The following is a 13,137-nucleotide window of genomic DNA, read 5'->3' on the forward strand; positions in this document are numbered from 1 at the left end:
GAGATTTTCAAAATGCATCGCGATTACCTCGAATAGATTTGGAGCTTAGTTTTTACCAACAGATGATCCTGTTTGCTTTACAAATGACCATACTCTCTTATATAAAATTACTTACCGATACCACTCGAACCTAGAGCACAGTATCCGGTTAAAAACGAACTCAGAGCACCATCTGCTGTTAAAAACTAGCCTAGATCGCCACCTGCTGGCATAAACTTGCACCATCTATAGTTAAAAACTAGCCTAGAGCACCATCTGCTGTTAAAAACTAGTCTAGATCGCCATGTACTGGTATAAACTTGCCTAGAGCGCTGTCTGCTGTTGAAAACTAACCTAGGTTGCCATATGCTGGTAAAAACTTGTACCGTCAATGGTTAAAAACTACCCTAGAGCATCATCTGCTGGTAAAAACTAGTGTCGTCTGCTGGTAAAAACTAGCCAAGAGCACTGTCTGCTATAAAAAAAACTAGCCAAGAGCACCGTCTGCTGTAAAAAACTAGCCTAGAACACCGTTTGCTGTAAGAAAATTAGCCTAGATCACCATCTGCTGTTAAAAACTAACCTAGAGCGCTGTCTACTGTTTAAACAATGGCCTAGAGTGCGATCTGCTGTTAAAAACAAGCCTAGTGCGCCATCTGCTGTTAAAAACTAACCTAGAGTGCTGTTTACTGTTAAAAACTAGCCTAGAGCGCTGTCTACTGTTTAAAAACTAGCCTAGAACGCCATCTGCAGGTAAAAACTAGCCTAGAGTGCTATTTACTGTTAAAAACAAGCCTACATCGCTGTCTATTGTTTAAAAACTAGCCTAGAGCCTAGAGATCTGCTGATAAAAACTAGGCTAGAATGCTGTCTGTTCATAAAAACTAGCCTAGACTGCCATCTGCTGGTAAAAATTAGCCTAGAGTGCCGTCTGCAGTTAAAAACTATAGCCTAGATCAAATCTGCTGTTAAACACTAGCCTAGATCGTCATCTCCTGTTAAAAACTATCCTTGAGCGCCATCTGCTGTTAAAAATTTGCCTAGAGCTCCCCATGCAGTAAAAAAATATATCCTAGAGCAACGTCTGCTGGTATAAACTAGCCTAGAGCACCGTCTGGTGTTAAAAATTAGCCTAGAGCGCCGTCTACTGTTAAAAAGTAGTCTGGAATGCTATTTGCTATTATGAACTAGCCTAGAACTTTCCTATGAATGCTGTTTCATTGTGCACACTTTTATCATCACATGATCTGGTAAAAAAAATAATTAAATCACAAGAATTTTGGATGTGCATGGCTAGAATTTATTTGGTTAATGTTTTCATTGTAGTTTATGAAATTTTTTTTTATTTTAACAAGTTTTTAATGCACATTTTCCAAAGTTATACACATTTTGATTTTCCATTAAAAACGATACAATATTGTAAAATGCGCATAAAAAACAAATGGAGCAAACGATAGCTGATGTTCACAATAAATGCAGCTCAACATGCTAAATGGATTAACAAATGGGTGTATTGATTTAATGGATTATTGACAGTTAACCGATAGCCAGTTAATGGTTGGTATCTCTTTGTTAGGTGGTTTAGCATTAGCGTTTCATCATGAGTCACATCAATAAATCAGCATTTTCTGCCCACTCAGTGCTGATGATTGTCCCCACTAACCAGGTTTTTGTTCTTGGTGTTTGTTTGTTCTCCTCAGTCTCTTGGAGATATGGTGAGATCTGCTGAAGTGTAGGCAGGTTTAATGCGTCCGCACCCTTCTGTGGAAATCCAGACTAAAGAGTAGTTAAGCATTAGTTGTGTGAGTCACGCTAGTTCATGAGTAGTCAAATTTTGTCTTCTTTGCTATGCGATTTATATTTAAAATGATTAATATAATTCTAACAGAAATGCAGTGGAAAAAGCATGCATAATTGAAAGAAAATTTGTTAGCACTTCTGTAATATTTATTTCAATATTTTCTTTGACTTTGGCTGGGATTAAATCAGTCTAAGCAGTTTTTAAACCAATTTTTTATAAAACAAAAACTAAGAAAAATTAGCCTAAAGACTAAATACAGTTGTTATTAAAACGATTATGTTTAAAATATGTTGGAAAGCACAAAAAATCTGTTAAAAAGCTCTTGTGAAATATCTGAAAAAGAGTTCAAATTTTACAGGAGGGCTAATAATTCTTTCTGGATTTGGTAAATATCAGGATTCTTGGCTTTGTATATATATATATATATATATATATATATATATATATATATATATATATATATATATATATATATATATATATATATATATATATATATATATAATTTTTCATATAAACAAAAAAATATTTTTTGAAATGTATTTCCAGAAATTAAATAAAATTCTCTGCATTTATTGTATATATACAGGCCCATAGCCAGCCTGGTGAAAGGGGTGGTTCTTTTTTTTCTCAAAATGTGGACTTATAAACAAACATTTTATTGTAAATAATAATTTAATGAAATGGAAAGTAAGCCCTCTTAAGCAGGCCCGTAGCCATTGGGGGTTCGGGTGGTTCTGCTGAAAAAGTCCAGAATTTGGCTGAGCTCATTTGTCTCAGTTTTTCACAGTATGCTATCATAAAATGTGAAAAATAACCAATAAAAGTAGGCTTTAAGACAATTTTAATTATTATTATTTTAATGGAAAAATTCTGATTGAGGAAATGAGCTGGCTAGTTTGTTATTTGGCTATAGGCTATAATTTTAACAGATTCCTAATTGTTTTTTTTTTTGTTTTGTTTTGTATGTTGTTGTTTTTTTATGATGGATGATAAAAATTAGCATTTTAAACATTTTCTAAAATGCAAATCTCATTACATTATTTATAAAACTGTAATAACTTAAGTTTAAATGCACATTTGTATATAAACGTACACTTTTGTAAACATAAATAGTATGGTAGTGCTTTGACAAAAAATGTAGGACATATTTTTCTTACATCAAAAAGTGAAGTATTGATAACCATCTGACCAGAAAATCCAGCAAAAATCAGTGTTTGTCACTAAAATGCAGTATTTGAACCTCATAAATTAAAAGAAAATGAGGCGAATAGCTGCAAAAAGGTTCAGTTTGGGGGAAAAATGTACCACCCCTTTTAATAGGCTGGCTACGGGCCTGTCAAGGCATTTCTGGCGCATCTCACAATCATTGTTAATGTAGCGCAAAGTAACAAACAGAGCCGGGTCACATGTTTCCACACACGGTAGGGCAAGTAATCGAAAAAAAAAATCAACCTGGAAACATTTGATCGGTTATAGGTCCTGAATGTCGATTTTGAATGCATTTCGATTAATCACCAAGCCCTAATTAACCCTTTAACAGGTAATGTAACCATACAGTTTACCTACAGTGAATGGGTCATTCAAACAACCTGAAACATCTGTGTATGGTTTCAGGAACACAATTTTACCAAACAAAATGAGTCTGTTAAAGGGTCAAGTGTGAAGTTGCATTTCCTGATCTTAATATAGATACGATCTGACCCAGAAAACATCTCGACCCCTTCAGTGTGGCTCAGTGTTCCCTCCTGCTGAGATGAGATTATTTCAAGGCGAGATCTTTTTTCTTTTTTTTTTTTCTTCTTTTTTTTCTGGTTGCTGCCTACTGAATATTAATCAAAGACAAACTCCCGAAATCAGGGTCACTGCATAATTGATGCATCTCATTTAAATAATCAGCCTTCGTCTTTAAAACACGAGCTGCGTTTGAGCTGCATGTGATGTTCAATTAATTATGGCTCATGCATTAGGTTAATGAGCCGAAATTAGCAGGAAGTCTTTGTGCTGTTCGGTGTTATGGGCGTCATGATGGAGATCTCTCAGGGATTGACATTTAATTGGCTTCCTTGATGAGTTCGACTTATTAATAGGACCAGGCTTTTTCTGTCACTGGAACTGAACAGATTTAAAGGGACGGAGAAGCGCAGCACATCAACACGGAAGGTTCCAGAGACATTTGCTTTGCTTTTCTGTCCCTCCAGGATTTCACAGGACTTTTTTTGTTTCTTGTGGCCCAAAATGACGTGGCACTTCTTACCAGAGGACACCTTGATGTCAAAACGATGGCAAAAACACATAAAGAATGCTAATCGATTTGATGTCAAAACCTTGACATTTATTTGACGTCCACACATTGATGCCCTTTTGACCACCATATAAGATTTTTTTATTTCTATGAAAGCTTTATTTATAAGAACATATTTTATTTCTCTACAATGATTATAAACCTTGATGTCATTAAATTGACATCAAGCATGACTTCAAAAACGCATCAAAAATGCGAATCGATTTAGTGTCAAAACCCAAAAGTATTATAATATAATAAAGGTTTATTTATATAAAAGCTTCAATTATAAAAATACATTTTCACAGGATTTTGTTCCCCTACAATGACTATAAAATACCTTGATTAAATTGACATTAAATTGACATCTAGCATGTCAGAAAAGCAATCAAAATGCTAATCAATTTGGTTATTTGACCACCAAATTAAATATGCAAAAGTATTTTAATATGGGAACAGTTTAATTTATATGAAAGCTTCAATAAAAAAAAAACAATTCACAGGATTTTATTTTTTCTACAATAATTGTACATTACCTTAAATTGACATCAAGCATGACGTCAGAAAGCACGTCAAAAATGCAATCGATCTGATGTCACAGCTTGACGTCTATTTGAAATCCACACATGGATGCATTTTTGACCACCAAGTTAAATTTGCAAACATTTTATAATACACAAAAGTAATATTTATCAAAATAACATCAAATTGACATCAAGCATGATGATAAAAACATCAAAATTAGATTAGATTAGATTAGATTTAACTTTATTGTCATTACACATGTACAAGTACAATGCAACGAAATGCAGTTTAGGTCTAACCAGCAGTGCAATAGCAGCAAGTGCAGGATACAGGAATAAGTTATAAAGTGCAGTTATAGAAAAATATAGTGATATTTACAGATGGATGTACTATGAACATTATATACAGGTTGGATAAGCTATGAACAGATTTACAATATATGAATATATGTGCAGGTTGCTATTAATAATCAGTGGTGTGCAGATAGATAAACATTATTACAAGTGTATATGTAACAATATATGAATATATCTACAGGTTGCTATTAATAATCAGTAGTATGCAGATAAATAAGCATGATTACAAGTGTATATGTATAGTGGGTGTTTACATAATTACAAATGCCCATATGCAGTGGGTATGTACAGTTCAATAAGTAAACAGTTCAATGTGGTGAAATGCTAAAATGCTAATTCATTTGATGTCAAAACCTTGATGTCTATCTGACATCCACATATTGATGCTTATTTGACCACCAAATTTTATATGCAAAAAAATTAAATATAGTAAAAGTTTTATTTATATGAAAGCTTCAATTCTAAAAAAAAAATATTTTGTTATCTACAATCACTGTAAACTACCTTGATGTCAAAACAACGTCAAGTTGAGGTCAAAAACATGTCAATTAATTATTTTAGGACTGTCCTGTAAAACGATTTTTGATATGTTTTTGATGCTAATGTTAGATGTCAGTTTGATGTCATTTTGATAATCAGCTGACATCAAATATATTTGCATTTTTGCCTAATTTTTTATGTTTTTTTATGTCAAAAATGTTTTCAGGACTGTCCTGTAATTGATTTTTTAAGTAATTATCATAGTAAAAAGAAGCACTTAAATGTCATTGTACTAAATGCAGATCATCGGGAGATGCCAAACCCTAGACTGTCTTGTCCTTTTTCCAGCTTTGTTTACTAGTCAAACATGACTGGGTTTGCTCGGACAGTTTTAGCCTAAACGCCACATATAGAGAAAAACGAGGTTGGAGAGAACACACTTTGACGTCATGCTGCTTTTTCAGCACTTATTCTCAAAGGACAAAAAAAAGAGGCTCCTGAGCAATTATGCTGGTCTCAGGTTCAGATTCGATCCGGTCTCAGTCACGCACACACAGTCAGGCTGTAAGAGAATCTGGGGAAAGAGTCACCGGAGTGTTTACCTAGAGGTCAGAGCTCACACCTCACACTACGCCACATTCAACACGCTTTACATCAGCAGCTCCAGGTGGCAGCTAACATGATTTGGGATAGATTTCTTACATATTTTAGACAAAAACAATAAAGCATTTTATTTAGATATATCTGAAGGGATTTGTATATTTAGAGTGCTCAACATATTTGAGAACAATCCATTTTGAATGAACATTTTTATCCATTTCTCAGTAAATATAGATCATATATTTTGGTCCATTTGAACAAAACAGATTTATCAAATGTATATATTTATTAAAATAACATTTTAGTCACTGAACATCTTTAGAAATAGAAAGGTAATACATTTAATTTTATGCGAAATATTGAGAAAAAAATTACAAAACTACTAATTTTTTACAAAATTGTATCTATTTTTTGTTTCTCTTGAGTTTTGCTTTCTTTTTAAAATATGTTATTTAATATTTTTTTCTATCATATAAATTTGTGCTTACTAATTTTGGACCATTATCGTAACTTGTTTTGTTAGATGAGCTCCAGGTTTGGCTTCAGTACTGACTAATCTCATGTATATGCACAAATATGATATTGTAAATTTTCTTTTATAAAACATTCATTTAAATAAGAGATTTGTGAGGGGTGTCCTTAAATGTTGAACATTGTAATATTATATCATGTAGTATATGGAATGGTAATTTTGAATTGACAACAGTAACAGTAAAATATAAAAAAAAATTTAATAAAAAAAAAAAATTGGTAGCACAATAAAACAACAATCATATTTTTATTTGTATGTATTTATACATCTACACAAAATATGAAATCTAACAATTATCAGTATATATATATATATATATATATATATATATATATATATATATATATATATATATATATATATATATATATGTATGTATATGTAATTTTAAATTTTTTTTAAAAATGTGTTAAATCTTCAAAAAAATATATATTTTTAAATACAATGATCATGTATTAAATATAAAGTATTATAATATTAAAATGAATAAACATACATGTAAAATACATTTATACACGCATACACTACCAGTCAAAAATTTGGGGTCAGTTATTTTTTTCACGTTATTTTTTTTTTTTTAAGAAAATTATTCTGTTCATCAAGGCGGCATTTATTACATGTAAAAAAGTTAAGTTTATTAAAATATTTATTTAAATAACTTCTTTCTTATTGTATGGATTTTCAAATGAAATTATTATTACAGTCATTACTGCTTTTATTACTATAGTAATAATAATAATTTTAATAATAATAATTCATATTAGAGTGATTTCTGAAGGATCCTGTGACTGAAGACTGGAGTAAAATCACTGTAATAAATTATCATTTAAATTATAAACTACTTTTGAACAACCATTTTAAAAGTGCAGTAACATTTCACAATTTTACAATTTGTTCTGTATTTTTTATTAAATAAATGCAGCTATGGTAAGCAAGATAAGCTTATTTTAAAACATAAATGTCTTGTCTAATACCCTAATTAAGCCTTTAAATGTCACTTTAAGTTGAATACTAATGTCTTGAAAAATATCCAGTCTGTTATCATATTCATGTATGTATATTTATCAAGATACATATACATACACACACACTGTATTATAACTTATATTAATATCTATAAGAGGGCTTTTGTGCTAAAGAGGAACATGTACATATCTTCAGAGAAATGTGAGACTGATCAGGACTCTGAAGTGTCCCGTTCTCCATTTATTCCCTTCATTTTCTCAGGATTGCTGGGAATCGGAGGTGATTTAAGACTGATGGGAACATGCAGGGCGACGTGGGTAATTGCTGAACTATGCTGAACCTAGAGTTCCTCCGTGATGATTTATGGACAGGAATGTCATTGATGTGCACCTAAACTCACAGAGTGAAAATACGAGTGTGACGCTCCGCTTATGAAAAACATCTGGACATTCCCATCTCTGGAGCTCCATGTGTCATCCATGAGTGCTTTATATGAGCGCCAGTCGCCTAGGAAAGCCTGAATAAACAGAATAAATAGTGGCTTTCCCCAACTCCCATCGAGTTTCCAGTCTCGCTTCTGGAAGATACAGCGATGCGTGCTTTCTCTGGTGTTAGTTTTCCTCCTAAAATGGACATATTACAAGCCTTTTAACAACATGTAATGCAAGTCTCTGTCGTCTCAACTCAAAATACCACTCAGTTCATTCTTTAAAGGTGGTCAAATCTCCTCTACACTAAAAAAAAAGGATGAATTGGATGAAGATGAAGATGTTACAATATCTAGACTGAAGCAGGACGTTTCTGAAGGGTTAGCAGACACTTTTTTGAAGTTGTTATGGAGTAAATTTGATTGAAGCAACTGTCTATATACAGTTGGTGGTAGACAATATGGCAGAACAAGGGGTTTTGGAGCAGATCTGGAGTCAGTCAGACCGGATGCAGTGCGTATGGTTCTTGTTTTGAAGGGCCATCGGTGACCCAAGAGTGTTTTCATATGTTGACAATGGCATGTGTGTGTGTGATTTTGAAGAAGAGAAAACAGAGAGTTCATTCCAGAGATGCTTCATACAAGAGGAGCGTAAAAGATGGAGAGAAAAGGCAGAAGTTGAAGATATGTTAGGAATTTAGGAGGGCAGAAAGACTGATATTCTGAGCTGAGGAGTTGTATGAGACGATCACTCCATTATAGCGTCTCTGTTTGCTGTTGCATTTACAGAATGTTTCATATTATGTCAAGTTACACAGTTAAAATTATTTTTTTTTAATATTTCCCAAATGATGTTTAACAGATTCAGGAAATGTTTGCAGTATGTCTGATAATATATTTTCTTCTGGAGAAAGTCTTATTTGTTTTATTTCGGCTAGAATGAAAGCAGTTTTTAATTTTTTAAAAGCCATTTTAGGGACAAAATTATTAGCCCCTTTAAGCTATATTTGTTTTCGATAATCTACAGAACAAACCATCATTATACAGTAACCTGCCTAATTACCCTAACCTGCCTAGTTAAGCTAATTAACATAGTTAAGCATTTAAATGTCACTTTAAGCTGTATAGAAGTGTCTTGGAGAATATCTAGTCAAATATTATTTATTGTCATCATGGCAAAGATCAAATAAATCAGTTAATAGAGATAAATTATTAAGACTATTATGTTTAGAAATGTGTTGAAAAAACTCTGTTAAACAGAAATTGGGGAAAAATAAACAGGGGGGCTAATAATTTGGGGGGGGGGGGTGGGGGGGGCTAAGAATTCTGATATTTACTGTTTATTAAATAAAAATATAAAATGAAATTAAACCAAAAAACTAGTTATTTTGCAAGATACTTTGGTATTCAGGCTAAATGGCAAATTAAAGGCTTGACTATTAGGTTAATAGGGCAAGTTAATTAGGAAAGTTACTGGACAACAGTAGCCAATCGAAAATCTTAAAAGGGCTAATAATTGACCTGAGCAATTTTACATATTTCAAAATATTTTAGAATTCCAGACAAATTTAAATAATAAAAAGACTTTGCCCAGAAGAAAAAAAATCTAATAGAAAATGCTGTGAAATGTCTGTTAAACATCACTGGAAATTTTAATTTCATTTAATTTAATAATTGCCAATAATTTTGTTGACGCTGTAAATATACATATATTATTTGGTCACACTTTACAATTAGGTTCATTAGTTAATGTTAATTAATGCATTTACTAACATGAACAAACAATGAATAATACATTTACTACAGTATTTATTCATGGTATTAAACGTTAGTTAATGTAAATACAGTTGTTCATTGTTAGTTCATGTTAACTCATGGTGCATTAACTAATGTTTACAGGCACGGACTTAAATGTTAATAATGCATTAGTAAATGTTCAATTATGATTAATAAATGCTGTACAAGTGTTGTTCATGATTAGTTCATTTTTGTAAATGCATTAACTAATGAACCTTATTGTAAAGTGTTACCAGTTTATTTTTTAATATAAAAAGCTACATTTGTTGTTTAAAGTAAGTTTTGTATGGTTTCTATCAACTTTAATAACACTGAAAGTATATAAATATAATTTTATATAAATAATATTTGTTTATAATAAAGATTACCACTACTCTATACTTTGAATTATCAATTTGAACAGATTTCTCTTGGCTAAGTTGGCATATGTCTGTTTTGGGCCAAAATGTTTAATATAAATAATTTTTGTCAATAATGATTTAAAAAAATAAAAAATCTATTTTGTCCTGATAATGATTTTGTATCTTTTTCTGACCGATTTCACAAAGGAAAAGAGTTTCTCACGTCCCCTAACAGCTTAACTCTTATTTCAGGTGGTGACACCAGTGCGAGTAGGGCAAACCTACGCTTTCAGCCCAGCTTCAGACTCGTCTCATGACCTCTACGATGTTCCTCCGGTTCGTCCACAAGGGGTGAGAGTCACTTTAGTAACTCCTGCATTCATACAGGTGTCATAAACACACGTGTATTTACACTGACACATCCGCACAGGTCTATGATATTCCTGCAAACAAGCAAACTGGACAGCAGAGCCTTTCCAGAGCTCAGGGCGTCTATGATACTCCTGCTTCAAGAGGACTCTACGACATCCCACCAGCATCACAAGGGGTATGAACTTATCAGCTATTAAAATTAACTTTGATGACATGATGATCAGCGAATGCCTCGTCACTGGACTCACATTGGTCGTGCTGCAGATTGATTTTCAAATGGATCTTTAATTCAATTTTGATATAAAACTTTGAAAAACAATTAGTAAAATTTACCATTGACCACAGAATTAATAATAACAATAAAAATAATAATAAATAATTAGCAATAATAATAATAATAGTGGTGGTATTTCATTTAATAATATTAAGAATAAGAATATTACATTTTTAATTCATATGAAATATTTTTGTAAATTGTGTAGTTTTGATTACATTATTTAATACTTAAAAAAATTATGCAACTATTTTTTTAATTATTCAATATTTTATTATAATATTATTTTAAATTTAATTTAATTTAATTAATATTATCATTAATTAATATTATTATTAATATAATAATAATAGTATATATAATTAATTAAATTTATTTAAATTTAATTAATTATATATTTTAATTCAAATATTGATCACATTTTCATTCAAATTTCATTCTAATGCACGATTTAACTAAAAAGTGACATTGTTCTCTTGTTAAAATATAAAAAGTTTATTCCATTTCACATCATTTAAGATTAAGTTCAAATATATTTAGTTTTAGTTTTATTTAACTATAATAACCCCGACGCTGCCCTTTTTCTTTGTCTTGTAACTGAATGCCATTACTTCCCAGAAGCTTTACAAAGAAATAAATACTCTGATTTTTATTACTTTCCCCTGGTTAGCAAATGAAGGCCTAGTCTGCCAGCAGCGGCGCTGGAGTCAAACTCAGAGCAGCGCTGTTAACTTTAAAGGAGGTCAGAACAGAAATAATTGTGCTGAAGCCCCTCTTATGTTTCACCGCTGCTCCTGGCGAAAGGCAGCGCTGCGCCTCCAGTGTGTTTCAAATAAACTGGATGAACATGGAAACCTGTTATTAGAGTCGCATTTAATTAGGGTTTGCAGAAAGCCGGACTCGCTGTGAAAGATAGACTCCACGCTTGACAGAAATCACTTACAGGCCGCCGTGTTTATTTATTGACCAGTGTGCTGCTGGAACGCCTTATTACGCTGTCAGGTCAATGTCGGAGTTTTTTTCTTCATATTCTGAATGGCAGGAATTTCCATGTCCTAAAAATGCGATGATGGAAATGCAGAATTGCACTTATTAGACTGTCGGGAACCCACTTCTGTTTTTATTAGTGTTGTCACAATATTGGAAATTACAACTTTGGTATAATATTGCGATAATACGATAGCTCATGTTGAAACCACAAGCAAGTTAATTTACTACTGAACATATAAATAATTCGAAAAATGCACAAAGAACTTTAAAGCTGCCCAAATGGCACACTATACACTTATACACTTACACACTCAACAGCATAGTATATGTATGTAGTGTCGTCCCAAATGGAGCACTAATGTTTTTATACCAAGCGGAAATTCAAACCGTTTCCCTGATGACGTTTGAAGGTCTCCAAATCAGTGAAATAAATGACCAAACTACCAAATAATACCTGCCATGAGTATAACCGCATTCATCATCGGGCTATAATCACTCTCCTAGGAGAATTTGGCTTTCAGAAACCTAAAATAAATAAATAATCCAACATCAGTGCCCGAATGCTCCGCTCCTTCTGCTATGTGAGCAAAGCTGCAGCCGTTGTGTGCTTCCAAGTGAACATTACACACTTCATTTTAACGGTTGAATAAGTGCATCCGGGTAATTAAAGTGCACTGATTATTTTTAGAGTTAGAGTAGAATAGTGCATAAGTATGTGATTTGGCACGCAGCTTAAGCCTGGTGATTTATAATTGTTTTTATTGCTATTCAGAGCCAGAATTTTAATTTTCTATTTTTTTTTTTTTATGATTTATTTTTGCTTTTTTTTTTTTTTTTTTTGCAATTATTAGGACAGGTTTGACAAAAAATAAAGTTGGAAAGAAAAAAGAGGACAGGATTGGGACTCTATAGCACTCTAAAGCACCATAGTTTTACATGACAGAATTTTTTATAATTTTGTGTGACAGATAATTTTTGAGAAACATTTTCATGGTGCCCAGAATACATTATCAACCTTTAAATAAAGGCAAACATGTAAAAAATTTAATTCAATTAAAAAACTAGTATTTTTGTCAAAAATTAATAATAAAAACATAGTTTGAGTAGATAAAACCCATCAAAAAAACAAAGCCAGCAGCAATTCACTTTTAACATTTAATTTTGTATATTTTAGTAACATTACAGTTTTAGCTTGTATACATGTGTAATAAATAATATTCCTTACTTATTTTCTGCTTATTTACTTGCCTTGGATATATACAGTTAAAGTAAAAGTTATCAGGTATTTTGTGAAAATATTTTTTTCTTAAAATATTACCCAAGTAATGTTTAACAGAGCAAGGAATTGTTCATAGTATTTCCTATAATATATATATATTTTTTTTTTTTTCTGGAGAAAGTCTTATTTGTTTT

At 31.8% G+C, this 13,137-nt stretch overlaps 1 protein-coding gene and 1 long non-coding RNA gene across 2 annotated transcripts in view; one reads left to right on the plus strand and one right to left on the minus strand.

The window, feature by feature from the left end:
* The window catches only part of LOC137488460 (uncharacterized), a 112,943-nt gene that overhangs the window by 85,811 nt on the left and 13,995 nt on the right, over positions 1-13,137 (minus strand). The window lies entirely within an intron of this gene.
* nedd9 (neural precursor cell expressed, developmentally down-regulated 9) overlaps positions 1-13,137 on the plus strand; it is a 53,837-nt gene that overhangs the window by 33,746 nt on the left and 6,954 nt on the right. The window contains 2 exon segments of the mRNA NM_001077282.1: positions 10,341-10,439; positions 10,519-10,635. Coding sequence (NP_001070750.1) covers positions 10,341-10,439; positions 10,519-10,635 — 216 coding nt within the window.

The sequence above is a fragment of the Danio rerio genome, chromosome 19, assembly GCF_052040795.2.
Source record: "Danio rerio strain M-AB ecotype USA chromosome 19, GRCz13ab, whole genome shotgun sequence".
Taxonomy (NCBI): domain Eukaryota; kingdom Metazoa; phylum Chordata; class Actinopteri; order Cypriniformes; family Danionidae; genus Danio; species Danio rerio.